The following is a 13,713-nucleotide window of genomic DNA, read 5'->3' as shown; positions in this document are numbered from 1 at the left end:
AGCAGGTGTGGGTATAGTTATTGCCCCCCGTCTCTGCGCCTTTGGGCCTTTTTGGCCTGTGGCACACCTGAGGCAGCTGATGGGTACCGACTGGCCAAGCGGAATGTAGCTTTAGTGGTCGCTGAGGCGTAGGAGGAGTTCGGTGAGGCCATGGAGAACGACTTCCAGAGGGCTTTGAGGGAATCCTGGTCCACCATCCAGCATCTCAGGAGGGGGAAGCAGTGCATCATCAATACTGTGTACAGTGGGGATGGGGCGCTGCTGACCTCGACTTCGGGACGTTGTGAGTCGGTGGGGAGAATACTTCGAAGACCTCCTCAATTCCACCGACACGTCTTCCCATGAGGAAGCAGAGTCTGGCGTCTCTGAGGTGGGCTCTCCTATCTCTAGGGTTGAGGTCATCGAGCTGGTTAAAAAGCTCCTCGATGACAAAGCCCGGGGGGTGGATGAGATTCGCCCTGAGGTCGTAAAGGCTCTGGATCTCTATTTACTGGTCGATCTACGTTCCTACCGTCACCTATGGTCACGAGCTGTGGGTCGTGACCGAAAGAACAAGATCCCTGATACAAGCGGCCGAAATGAGTTTCCTCCGCAGGGTGTCCTGGTTTAGAGATAGGGTGAGAAGCTCGGTCATCCGGGAGGGGCTCAGAGTAGAGTCGCTGCTCCTCCGCATTGAGAGGAGCCAGTTGAGATGGCTCGGCATCTGTTTAGGATGCCTCCAGGACGCCTCCCTGGTGAGGTGTTCCGGGCACGTTCCAACGGGAGGAGAACCCGGGGACGACCCAGGATACGCTGAAGAGACTACGTCTCTCAGCTTGCCTGGGAACGCCTCGGGATCCTCTCGGAAGTGCTGGAGGAAGTGGCTGTGGAGAGGGAAGTCTGGGCTTCCCTGCTAAAGCTACTGCCCCCGCATCCCGATCTCGGATATGCGGAAGAAGATGGATGGATAAACAAAACATAACCATAAAGAAATTAATGATATTTGTTGTTCAGTCATCAGATTTAATAAATAAATAAATAAATAAATAAATAAAAAACAAAAAAACAATATTTCACAAAATCTGTACCTATGTAAATTTATGAGCACAACTGTACATATATGCAGTCATACGTATCCCTGTCATATTGGAAGGAAAGTGTAGGGTACACCTTGTTCATGACCGGTGGCGGTGGCATATTAAAATGAAAGTGTACACCTTTCTAATAACCTCTAGTGGCGGTGGCATTTTGGAATGCAAGTGTACAGCATTTTTATAACCTCTAGGTGGCGGCATACATTTATAAAATGTGAATGTTTTTTTTCCATTTTCCCCTATCCCTATGTATAATGCACACAATTGACTTTTGACATTTTGGGGGGGGTGGGGGGTGTAGTAATGCACATTATACACGAGAAATTACGGTATTTGTTTATTTTTACATAATTTGGCTACCAAGTCATAAAGCCCACGAAATCAGGAATTCAAAAAATTAGAATACTGTGAAGACATCAGGCCAAATTTTGCAGGCCATAAATGTTTTAAACTGAGTGTCACACACTAAGTATCTAAAACTCAAAGCAGCTGCACAGGTTCCCCCAGGTGTCATTTAATTGCTTCAGTTTGGTTCAATTGTCTCAGTTGGGTCCAATCTGCGGATGACTGCAGACTTGACAACTCAACAGAAGACCGTATTTGATACCCTCCATAGGATGGGTAAGCCACAAAAGTTAATAGCTAAGGAGGCTGGCTTTTCACAGAGTGCTGTGTCCAAGCATATCAATGGAAAGTCTAGTGGAAGGACAAAATGTGGCAGGAGAAGATGCACCAGCAAAAGAGGTGACCATGGGCTTCAGTGGATTATCAGAGTGGAATGAGGCAGCAGCCACAGCTTCAAAAACCACCACGTTCCGACGCATCCGGTAGATGGGCTACAGCTGTCGGGTTCCTTGAGTCAAGCCACTTTTGAGCCTGAGCCAATGTAGGGAGCGTCTCAAGTGGGCCAAGGAGAAGAAGGTCCTCTTTTCCGATTGAACATAAAGTATGCCTTTCATTCGGGAATCAAAGTCCAAGGGTTTGGAGGAAGACAGGTGAAGAACAGAACCCAAGCTGCTTGAGCTCCAGTGTGAAATATCCACAGTCAGTCATGAGTTGGGGTGCAATGTCCACTGCAGGTGTTGGTAAATGGTGTTGTTCTTAAATCCAAGGTCACTCCAACAGTCTACCAGAATGTTTTAGAGGACTTCATGATTCCTTCGTCTGAGGATCTGTATGGAGATGCAGATTTCATCTTCCAGCAGGACCTGGCCCCTGCCCATACCGCCAGAAGCACCAAAACATGGTTTGATGCCCATGCCATCACAGTGCTTAACTGGCCAGCCAACTCGCCGGATCTAAACCCCATTGAGAATCTATGGGGTTTTATCAAGAGGAAAATGAGGGGCACCAGACCCAAAAACAAAGAATAACTGACAGCAAGCATCAAGGAAATCTGGTCTTGCATAACTCCCAGCCAATGCCACAGGCTGATTGCCTCAATGCCACGGCGCATCAAGGCAGTGATTCAAGCAAAGGGATTCCCAACCAAGTATTGAAGCAAAGCAAAGCGAAGCAAATTTATTTATATATCACAGTTCATACACAAGGTAACGCAATGTGCTTTACATGAATAAAAGTATCTAAAAACAAAGAAAAAAAACCCATCTTATAAACATTTCAAACAAAGAGGAAAAAAAAATAATGCACCATTAAAACAGCGTACAGTGCAAGAAATATCTTTTAAAAGTGGAAATGCTCTAAAAAGCATGAGGAAAAAGAAGAGTTTTTAACCTGGACTTGAAACATTCACACTGACGCCACTTCTGTTGGTAACGTATTCCATTTGTGTGCAGCATAATAGCTAAATGCTATTTCATCATGTTTGCTTTGGACTTTGTGCTCCACTATTTGACCCGAGTCTGTCGATCTCAGAGCCCTAATGGGATTATATTGCATGAGCATTTCTTTCATGTATTTCGGACCTAAACCATTCAGTGATTTATAGACCAATAGCAGAAGTTTAAAATCTATTCTAAAGCTGACTGGGAGCCATTGTAAAAACTTTAGAATTGGAGTAATACGCTCTGACCTCTTTATTCTGGTCAGAACCTGAGCTGCAGCATTCTGAATGAGCTGCAGGTGTTTTATGCTCTTTTTGGGGGAGTCCAGTCAGAAGACCATTGCAATAGTCAAGTCTAGTTGAGATAAAAGCATGGATGAACTTCTCCTGGTCTGCTTGACACATGCAAGTCTTCAAACTGGATATGTTCTTCAGATTGTAGCAGGCAGTTTTAGTAATTGATTTGATATGACTGTTGAAAGGTAGGTCGGAATCAATCAGAACACCAACGTTTCGGACTTGGTCTTTGGCTTTGAAAGAGAGTGACTCCAGGTGTTTACTAACATAATTTTTTGCCAAAATCAATTATCTCAGTTTTGTTGTGATTTAATTGAGGAAGAATTTGGGACTGCTAGATATAACTGTGTCATCTGCATAGCTATGATAGTCAAAATTAAAGTTCTGAAGAATTTGACCCAAGGGTAGCATATACAGGCTGAACAGGAGGGGTCCAAGAACTGACCCTTGAGGGACACCATAGGTCATTGCCATTCGATGAGATTAAACATTTCCAATGGTTACAAAATAACTCTTAAGATTAACATATCATTTTGAAAGTACCATATTTTGATTGATTTAATGTGACCCTAATTTCTTTCTTTTTTTTTCTACAAAAACAGAGAAGTAAATGGTGATGTCTTCAAAGTGTTGTAATTTTTTAAATTCCTGATTTCGTGGGTTTTATGAGCTGGAAGCCCAAATTATGTAAAAATATACTAATACTTGAAATTGTTTAAATGGTGGGCCCTGCATCTATAATCTATGACAGTTTAACTTTTTGAATTGGATTATTGAAATAAATACATTTTTCCATGATATTGAATTTTTTTGGAAAGGGTCTGTACAGTAACTCGGGTTGGTTATCAAGAATCGAGAACCGTTTGGAACCGGGAGTAACATTCCGGTTCTCCTGGAATCAATCAAATTTAGAAATTTCAGTACCCAATTTCGATACCTGCAGTCCGCCGACCCCTAAGAAAAAAGTGGCGAAAACCAATGAAGAACAACATGCACGAAGACGTGCTTGTGCCCAACGGCAGCGATGAACAAAAGTGTTTCTTAACTTTTTGTAAAAAATAAATGACCATTCGCCTCTGTGCAACACTTGGAATAAGATTATATTGTGGAAAGGAAGCTTTCGCGATGTGTAGAAGTCTAATGTGCTCCCTCCCACTCCGAACCTCAGTTTACACCGCGCAGAACATCACTGAAGTCAATTGGGTGAGTGTAAAACGATAAAATATGTATATGCCAACATTGAGGCACCTAACAAGTTAAACGCTGGGTTGCACTCTTGCACTGACAGTTTTTAGCATTTATTTTACTCTTTAAACCAACGTAAGATGACAGACACAAAAATAAAATATAAATTATTTACCATACTGGAAAGAAAGTAGAAACAAACTTCACCAAAGGTCAAACTAGCAACTTTACATTACAATGAATTAGGACAAATTTCAGATTGTCTCACAGCATTCTTAGCGGTGGGTAGGTAAAGGAGCATTTAGTTCCATTCCGTTTTTCTTGCCGTCTCATTTTACTTTCATTTTCACCGGTGTCGTGTGAAGCTACCTTTCGTGCCAAAATGGTGAGTTCCGGTGTGTACCTTTCAAAATAAAAAGGGTACATGCTTAAAACAGGAAGTCAAGTTAAAACTTGCACACATAACCATTTGACGTGATAAAACAGTCACAAATAACAGTTTTAACAATGGTGTATTTAACTTTTAGCTGAATCATTAATTGATGAATATTAGGTCAAATGTGTTAGTTCCACACACACTGCCTTTTAGTTCAAAGATTTTATATAGATACTGGTGATAAAGAACCCTGAGTCAAATGTTAATTTTAGTTTATGCTGCGGGCTGCAGCATAATGGCATGTTCATAATTTGGAGAGCCCTTATTTAAAACCATTCAAACCTTTTTGACTCAGCCCCCTAAAAGAACCCGAATGAAAATGAGGAACCGGAATCACTCAAATTCAAATGATGCTCAACCCTAACAGAAACCCTATTTAGTATGTCCAGATGTTCATATTATGTTAAATTTCACATGATGGGGCTGTTGATCTTATTCCGTTTTCCCAATTTGTTTCCACAATAATTAATAATAATTTAAACTGATTAGTATTTCTCCACTTAAAGGCTGGTGCAAACTTGGAAACTTGCGACGAAGATCATCGAACACCGCTGATGGATGCCTGTGAAAACAACCACATAGAGACGGCCATGTACCTGCTGAGAGCTGGAGCCAGCGCTGTGCACAAGGTCTGTCACAAATCATTTGTTGCCCCACAGCAAAAGAAAAACAACAAAAACCTAAACAATATAAACATATGATTACAGAAAGCCTTCTATTTTAGTAATATTGTAATATTATATTGTAATATTCATATTTGTCGTGTTTAGTGACTCACAATACTAAATTCTCTTCTCTTCTTAGGATGTTGAAGGGTTCACATGTCTCCATCTAGCGGCCAAGTCTGGTCATGACAATATTGTTGAATATCTTCTGTGCACAGGATACGTCAACATAAACTGCCAGGTTAGTAACATTTTGTATGTAATTATGAGGTACTTTGGGGCATACCCCAGCAATATTATATATATATAAATATATATGTGTGTGTGTGTGTGTGTGTGTGTGCATATATATACAGTGGGTACAGAAAGTATTCAGACCCCCTTAAAATTTACACTCTTTGTTATAGTGCAGCCATTTGCCGAAATCATTTAAGTTATTTTTTTTCCCTCATTAATTTACACACAGCACCCCATATTGACAGAAAAAACAGAATCTTTGGAGATTTATTAACAAAGAAAAACTGAAATATCACACAGCCATAAGTATTCAGGCCCTTTGCTGTGACACTCTCATATTTAACTCTGGTGCTCTGGGCACGAATCTGGCCAAGGTTACAAAAAAGATTCTGCTGCACTTAAGGTTCCTAAGAGTTCAGTGACCTCCATAATCCTTAAATGAAAGATGTTTGGGACGACCAGAACCCTTCCTAGAGCTGGCCGTCTGGCCAAACTGTGCAATTGGGGGAGAAAGAGCCTTGGTGAGAGAGGTAAAGAAGAACCCAAAGATCACTGTGGCTGAGCTCCAGAGATGCAGTCGAGAGATGGGAGAAAGTTCTAGAAAGTCAACCATCACTGCAGCCCTCCACCAGTCGGGCCTTTATGGCAGAGTGGCCCGACGGAAGCCTCTTCTCAGTGCAAGACACATGAAAGCCTGCATGGAGTTTGCTAAAAAACACCTGAAGGACTCCAAGACGGTGAGAAATAAGATTCGCTGGTCTGATGAGACCAAGATAGAACTTTTTGGCCTTAATTCTAAGCGGCATGTGTGGGGAAAACCAGGCCCTGCTCATCACCTGTCCAATACAGTCCCAACAGTGAAGCATGGTGTTGGCAGCATCATGCTGTGGGGGTGTTTTTCAGCTGCAGGGACAGGACAACTGGTTGCAATCGAAGGAAAGATGAATGCGGCCAAGTACAAGGATATCCTGAACAAAAACCTTCCCCAGAGTGCTTAGGACCTCAGACTGGCCCGAAGGTTCACCTTCCAACAAAACAATGACCCTAAGCACACAGCTAAAGTAACGAAGGAGTGGCTTCAGAACAACTCCGTGACTGTTCTTGAATGGTCCAGCCAGAGCCTTGACTTAAAACTAATTGAGTATCTCTGGAGAGACCTGAAAAGGGCTGTCCACCAACGTTCACCATCCAACCTGACAGAACTGGAGCAGACTTGTTGCATCATTCCCCAAAAGACTAATGGCTGTATTAGCTCAAAAGGGTGGTTCTACTAAATACTGAGCAAATGGTCTGAATACCTATGGCTGTGTGATAGTTCAGTTTTTCTTTTTTAATAAAAATTTCAACAATTCAGTTTTTTTTTCTGTCAATACGGAGTGCTGTGTGTACATTAATGAGGAAAAAAAGGTACTTAAATTATTTTAGCAAATGGCTGCAATATAACGAAACGTGCAAAATTTAAGGGGGTCTGAATACTTTCCGTACCCACTGTATATGTTTAAGGCTAATTAGTCATTAGAAGTCCCTTGACAATCAGGTCAGCACAATTGGAAACTGCTATCCAAAGAACCAATAAAGTTCAGCCTGCTAGACTGGTTGAGTATTTTGAGCACCGGCACTTGTGAATAGCTTAGCTTGTGAATAGCTTAGCTTCAATGTTGCAAGAATTTTTATTTTTTTTTTTTCTTGGACAAGTCAACAAGAGGATCATTGTACTCGCGTATTGAACAGTTTTCAAGTCCTCAACAGGCGGCTTCTAAATCTAAATCACGGGTGTCAAAGTAGGCCAGACCAGTAAAATCCATCCATCCATGCAGCCATCCATTTTCTTCCGCTTATCCGGGGTTGAGTCGCAGGGTTGCAGCTTTAGCAAGGAAGCCCAGACTTCTCTCTCCCAGCCACTTCATCCAGTTCTTCCGTGGGGATCCTAAGGCGTTCCGAGGCCAGCTGGGAGACATCGTCTCTCCGACGTGTCCTCGCTCGTCCCCGGGACCTCCTTCCAGTGGAATGTGGCCGAAACACCTCACCAGGGAGGTGTCCAGGGCGCATACCAGATACAGTGGAACATTGGCTCAACTCTGAGCCCCACCCAGAAGACCGAGCTTGTCACCCTGTCTCTAAGAGAGAGCCCGGCAAACCTGCAGAGGAAAACTAATTTATATTAGTTTGTATCTGTATCTGCGTTCTTGTTCTTTCAGTCACAACACACAGCTCGTGACCATAGGTGAGGGTAGGAACGTAGCTCGACTGGTAAATCGAGAGCTTCGCTCATCAGTTCAGCTCCTTCTTCACCACGACAGACTGATGCACAGTCCGCATCACTGTAGACTCTGCACCGATCTGCCTGTCGATCTCCCACTCCATTCTTCCCTCACTCGTGAACAAGACCCCAAGATACTTGAACTCCTCCACTTTCGGCAGGATCTCATCCCTGAACTGGAAGAGGGCACGCCACCTTTTTCCGACTGAATGCCATGGTCTCAGATTTGAAGGTGCTGATTCTCTTCCCAACTACTTCAGACCTCTGAAGTGATAAAGAACCCTGAGTCAAATGTTCATTTTAGTTTATGCTGCGGGCTCACACTGATAACAAGTATGACTTACTGCCGGCTATGCAGGCCAAACTCTGACACCGGTCGTACAGCGACCGGACATCTAGTATTAAGGGCTCTAGTACTCCAAACTTCCGGAGCACCCTCCACAGGGCTCCGCAAGGGACGTGGGTTTTTCAGTTTTTCTTTTTTAATAAATTTGCAAAAAATTCAACAATTCAGTTTTTTTTCTGTCACTATGGGGTGCTGTGTGTACATTAATGACAAAAGAAAATGAACTGAAATTATTTTAGCAAATGACTGCAATTTAAGAAAGAGTGAAAAATGTAAGGGGGTCTGAATACTTTCCATACCCACTATATATATATATATATATATATATATGTGAGTATATAACAGAAAAGTTTTACGTCTACCTTTAAAACTCAGATGACATTGAATTCAACTGTTACTGGAAAATAATTTATACCAATGTAATAACATTGTTGTGCCATGTTACTGTTGCATAGTGTTACAGGAAAAGATTGACTGTGATAATTTTGTTGTTGTTTAAGTGTTCAGAAAAGCTAATTTGACTTGTTCAATGTTCACAATGTCTGGTTCGCTGCAAGTAATTGGCAGTCCCATTAAAAATAAATAAAAAAAATAAAATAAAAATAAAATAAAAAAAATAAAACATGTTACAACAATAGCCCCTTTCACACAGAATTGGCGTGTCAGCATTCGTCAGCCTGTGCCTTTCTCTTGTCTGTGTGCATGTTCAAATAGATATTATATTATAACAGATATTATGCATGCCAACAGCTGCAGCACTATCTGGTTTGATATATAAAATACCTGTTGGACAGCGACTGATGTGCGACTTCTCCCATCAGCACAACAGCGCACGAGAAATTAGTCTTGGGTGTTAAATTTCACAGTCCTGTCCTTTATTCCTTTTCACTGCTGTCCCTCCTCTGCCTCCGACAGTACCTTGGAAGCCAAGAAACTCAGGGGTCTACTTCAACCCCAGATTTTGTGTTGGTGCCTTTAACACACGAAAGAGACAGAAAATTGTCAGCTTTGAATTTGACTTGTGTGAAAGGGGCTTTTCACTCATGTACACACCAAAAGGTTAACAGTGCAACAGTTTTAAATGATTTTGTCGTCGGGCAATTCTGTGACAAACACTCTGTTACTTTAACCTTAACTTGGCTGTAGGTGATCAGTATGTTTGATCCCCCCATTCAGGATGATGGAGGTTGGACAGCCATGATTTGGGCCACAGAGTACAAACATGTGGACCAGGTCAAGTTGCTTCTGTCCAAAGGAGCTGACATCAGCATCAGGGATAAGGTTTGCATAAAACATACAGCACTTTGGACTTGTTACAGAGAAATAAAAAAATAAAATGGTGGTCAAAATTTCAGGAAGAAAACATCTGTCTTCACTGGGCAGCGTTCTCTGGCAGTGTTGAGATTGCCACGCTGCTCCTGGATGCAAACTGTGATCTCCACGCAGTAAATATCCATGGGGACTCCCCTCTACACATAGCTGCTCGGGAGAATCGCCTGGATTGTGTTGTGTAAGTTGCTCTCGTCGTGTGAAGGCTTTTACATTTACAGTGGGGGAGAAAGTATTTAGTCAGCCACCAATTTTGCAAGTTCTCCCACTTAAAAAGATGAGAGAGGCCTGTAATTTTCATCATTGGTATAACTCACCTATGAGAGACAAAATGAGAAAAATAAATCGAGAAAATCACATTGTCTGATTTTTAAAGAATTTATTCGGAAATTATGGTGGAAAATATGTATTTGGTCACCTACAAACAAGCAAGATTTCTGGCTCTCACAGACCTGTAACTTCTTCTTTAAAAGGCTCTTTGGTCTTCCACTCGTTACCTGTTTTAATGGCACCTGTTTGAACTCATCAGTATAAAAGACACCTGTCCACAACCTCAGTCAGTCACACTCCAAACTCCACTATGGACAAGACCAAAGATCTGTCAATGGACACCAAAAACAAAATTGTAGACCTGCACCAGGGTGGGAAGACTGAATAAGCAATAGGTAAGCAGCTTGGTGTGAAGTAATCAACTGTGGGAGCAATTATTAGAAAATGGAAGACATACAAGACCACTGATAATCTCCCTCGATCTGGGGCCTCACGCAAGATCTCACCCCGTGGGGTAAAAATGATCACAAAAACGGTGGGCAAAAATCCCAGAACCACATGGGGGTACCTAGTGAATGACCTGCAGAGAGCTAGGACCAAAGTAATAAAGGCTACCATCAGTAACACACTACACTGCCAGGGACTCAAATCCTGCAGTGCCATACGTGTCCTCCTGCTTAAGCCAGTCCATGTCCAGGCCTGTCTGAAGTTTGCTAGGGAGCATTTGGATGATCCAGAAGAGGATTGGGAGAATGTCATATACTCAGATGAAACCAAAATAGAACTTTTTGGTAAAAAATGCTGAGTTGCATCCAAAGAACACCATACCTAATGTGAAGCATGGCGGTGGAAACATCATGCTTTGGGGCTGTTTTTCTGCAAAGGGACCAGGATGACTGATCCGTCCGTGTAAAGGAAAGAATGAATGGGGCCATGTATCGTGAGATTTTGAGTGAAAACCTCCTTCCATCAGCAGGGGCATTGAAGATGCAACGTGGCTGGGTCTTTCAGCATGACAATGATCCCAAACACATCGCCCGGGCAACGAAGGAGTGGCTTCATAAGAAGCATTTCAAGGTCCTGCAGTGGACCAGCCAGTCTTCAGATCTCAACCCCGGAGAAAATCTTTCGAGGGAGTTGAAAGTCTGTGTTGCCCAGCGAGAGCCCCATAACATCACTGCTCGAGAGGAGATCTCCATGGAGGAATGGGCCAAAATACCAGCCACAGTGTGTGAAAACCTTGTGAAAACTTCCAGAAAAAGTTTGACCTCTGTCATTGCCAACAAAGGGTATAAAACGAAGTATTGAGATGAACTTTTGTTATTGTCAAAGTACTTATTTTCCACCATAATTTGCGAATAAATTCTTTAAAAATCAGACAATGGGATTTTCTGGATTTTTCTTTTCTCATTTTCTCTCTCTTCTTTTCTCATTTTCTCTCTCATAGGTAAGGTAGACCTATGATGAAAATCACAGGCCTCTCTGATCTGAAGTGGGAGAACTTGCACATTTGGTGGCTGACTAAATACTTTTTTTAATATATATATCAGGGGTCATATTTTCATGGTATCAGAAAATTGCTATGAATTTGCCTGCATTGGCATCTTTCTCCCTGAATTGATTTTTCACAGCATGTGATTACTCAGACGTGTTTTTCTCAAATAGTGTTTCACTGGTTGACTAAGTCATGATCATGACAGCAAAGCAATGTTGCTGCAATGCTGTCATGTCAGTACTGGAAGATCAAAGCCACTTACAATGGGTCTACTTGTAACAGCATTCTTCACAAAATTACTGAGAGAATTCTAGTTTGTGGTTTGAATTATAATGCAAAAAGTGTAATCCAAACCAAAATGAGTCCATCAATCAAGTCAATTAAAACCTTAATTTAACCAGAAAATAAAAACCCAATTGAGACCGAGGTCTTTCAAGGGTGATCAGGCCAAGAATGTGACGCACAATTCACATCATAACAATACAAGGTATACGTAAAAGAACACAGTAGATAAAAGTAAATAAAAAGTATACATAAAAGAACACACAAAACAGTACAATTAGAAACAGAAAGGTCGAGAGTTCTCAGTAGACATTCACCCATAATGGAGAGCAGTAAATACTGACCAAATGTACAAAATCCAAGCACAACAAAGCAGCGGCAGTCTAAAGATTTACATGGTCAATGTGCAAAGACAATTGCTCCATATCACAGTCATTTATGAAGTTAACTGTCCTGCCCTCCAGGCTTTTCCTATCTCGAGGGGCAGATGTTTCCCGAAAGAACCGTGAAGGAGAAGCCCCTTCAGACTGCTGCAGCCACAACTCAAAAACGTTTGCTGCCCTGCAGGCCAACAGGAGAGAGAAGGACGCCAAGAACGTCAGGTTCATTCAAGCACAGGAAAAAAGCCTTCACAGGTTCAAATTGAAATGTGTCTTCTTTTTTAATTTTAGGCCTTAAACAAGATTTCATATTTACACTAGAAAGAAAAGAGGGCATAGAGTTCACGAAATACTAAATAGGGGTGATTGTGGCTATGATGAGTTAAACATACAGTGGGTACAGAAAGTTTTCAGACCCCTTACATTTTTCACTCTTTGTTATATTGCAGCCATTTGTTGAAATCATTTAAGTAATTTTTTTCCTCATTAATGTACACACAATACCCCATATTGACAGAAAAAAAACGTAATTGTTGAAGGTTTTGCTGATTTATAAAAAAAACCCTGAAATATCACACAGCCATAAGTATTCAGATCCTTTGCTGTGACACTCATATATTTAACTCATATATTTAACTCATGTGCTGTCCATTTCTTCTGAAAATTCTTAAAATTGTTCGATACCTCCATTGGAGTCCAGCTGTGTTTGATTTTACCGATTGGATTTGATGAGGAAAGCCACACACCTGTCTATTTAAGACTTTACAGCTCACAGTGCGTGTCAGAGCAAATGAGAATCATGAGGTCAAAGGAACTGCCTGAAGAGCTCAGAGACAGAATTGTGGCAAGGCACAGATCTGGCAGAGGTTAAAAAAATTCTGCTGCACTTAAGGTTCCTTAGAGCAAAGTGGCCTCCATAATCCTGAAATGAAAGACGTTTGGGATGATCAGAACCCTTCCTAGAGCTGGCCGTCCGACCAAACTGAGCAAATGGGGGAGAAGAGCTTTGGTGAGAGAGGCAAAGAAGAACCCAAAGATCACTGTGGCTGAGATCCAGAGATGCAGTTGGGAGATGGGAGAAAGTTCTAGAAAGTCAACCATCACTGCAGCCATCCACCAGTCGGAGCTTTATGGCAGAGTGGCCCGACGGAAGCCTCTCCTCAGTGCAAGACACATGAAAGCCCACATGGAGTTTGCTAAAAACCACCTGAAGGACTCCAAGATGGTGAGAAATAAGATTCTCTGGTCTGATGAGACCAATATATAAATTGTTGGCCTTAATTCAAAGCGGTATGTGTGGAGAAAACTAGACACTGCTCATCACCTGTCCAATACAGTCCCAACAGTGGAGCACGGTGGTGGCAGCATCATGCTGTGGGTGTGTTTTTCAGCTCCAGGGACAGGGAGACTGGTCGCAACCGAAGAAAAGCTGAATGCGGCCAAGTACAGGGATATCCTGGACGAAAACCTTCTCCAGAGTGCTCAGAACCTCAGACTGGGCCATAAGTTCACCTTCAAAAAATGCAATGACCCAAAGCACACAGCTAAAATACTGAAGGAGTGGCTTCAGACCAACTCTGTGACTGTTTTTGAATGGCCCAACCAGAGCCCTGACTTAAAGTCTCTTGAGCATCTCAAGAGAGACCTGAAAATGGCTGTCCACCAACGTTCACCA

The 13,713-nt window shown here is 42.1% G+C and overlaps 1 protein-coding gene across 5 annotated transcripts in view; it reads left to right on the top strand.

Moving 5' to 3' along the window:
- ehmt1b (euchromatic histone-lysine N-methyltransferase 1b) overlaps window positions 1-13,713 on the top strand; it is a 79,882-nt gene that overhangs the window by 57,416 nt on the left and 8,753 nt on the right. For all 5 annotated transcript variants that reach the window (XM_061697472.1, XM_061697470.1, XM_061697471.1 and 2 more), the window contains 5 exons: window positions 5,281-5,403; window positions 5,579-5,680; window positions 9,459-9,563; window positions 9,638-9,792; window positions 12,123-12,293. In XM_061697472.1, coding sequence (XP_061553456.1) covers window positions 5,281-5,403; window positions 5,579-5,680; window positions 9,459-9,563; window positions 9,638-9,792; window positions 12,123-12,293 — 656 coding nt within the window. The remainder of the gene's footprint in view (window positions 1-5,280; window positions 5,404-5,578; window positions 5,681-9,458; window positions 9,564-9,637; window positions 9,793-12,122; window positions 12,294-13,713) is intronic.

Source organism: Phycodurus eques, chromosome 15 (assembly GCF_024500275.1).
Source record: "Phycodurus eques isolate BA_2022a chromosome 15, UOR_Pequ_1.1, whole genome shotgun sequence".
Lineage (NCBI taxonomy): Eukaryota > Metazoa > Chordata > Actinopteri > Syngnathiformes > Syngnathidae > Phycodurus > Phycodurus eques.
The sequence above is the reverse complement of the archived record's forward strand: the minus strand, read 5'-3'. Positions and strand labels throughout refer to the sequence as shown.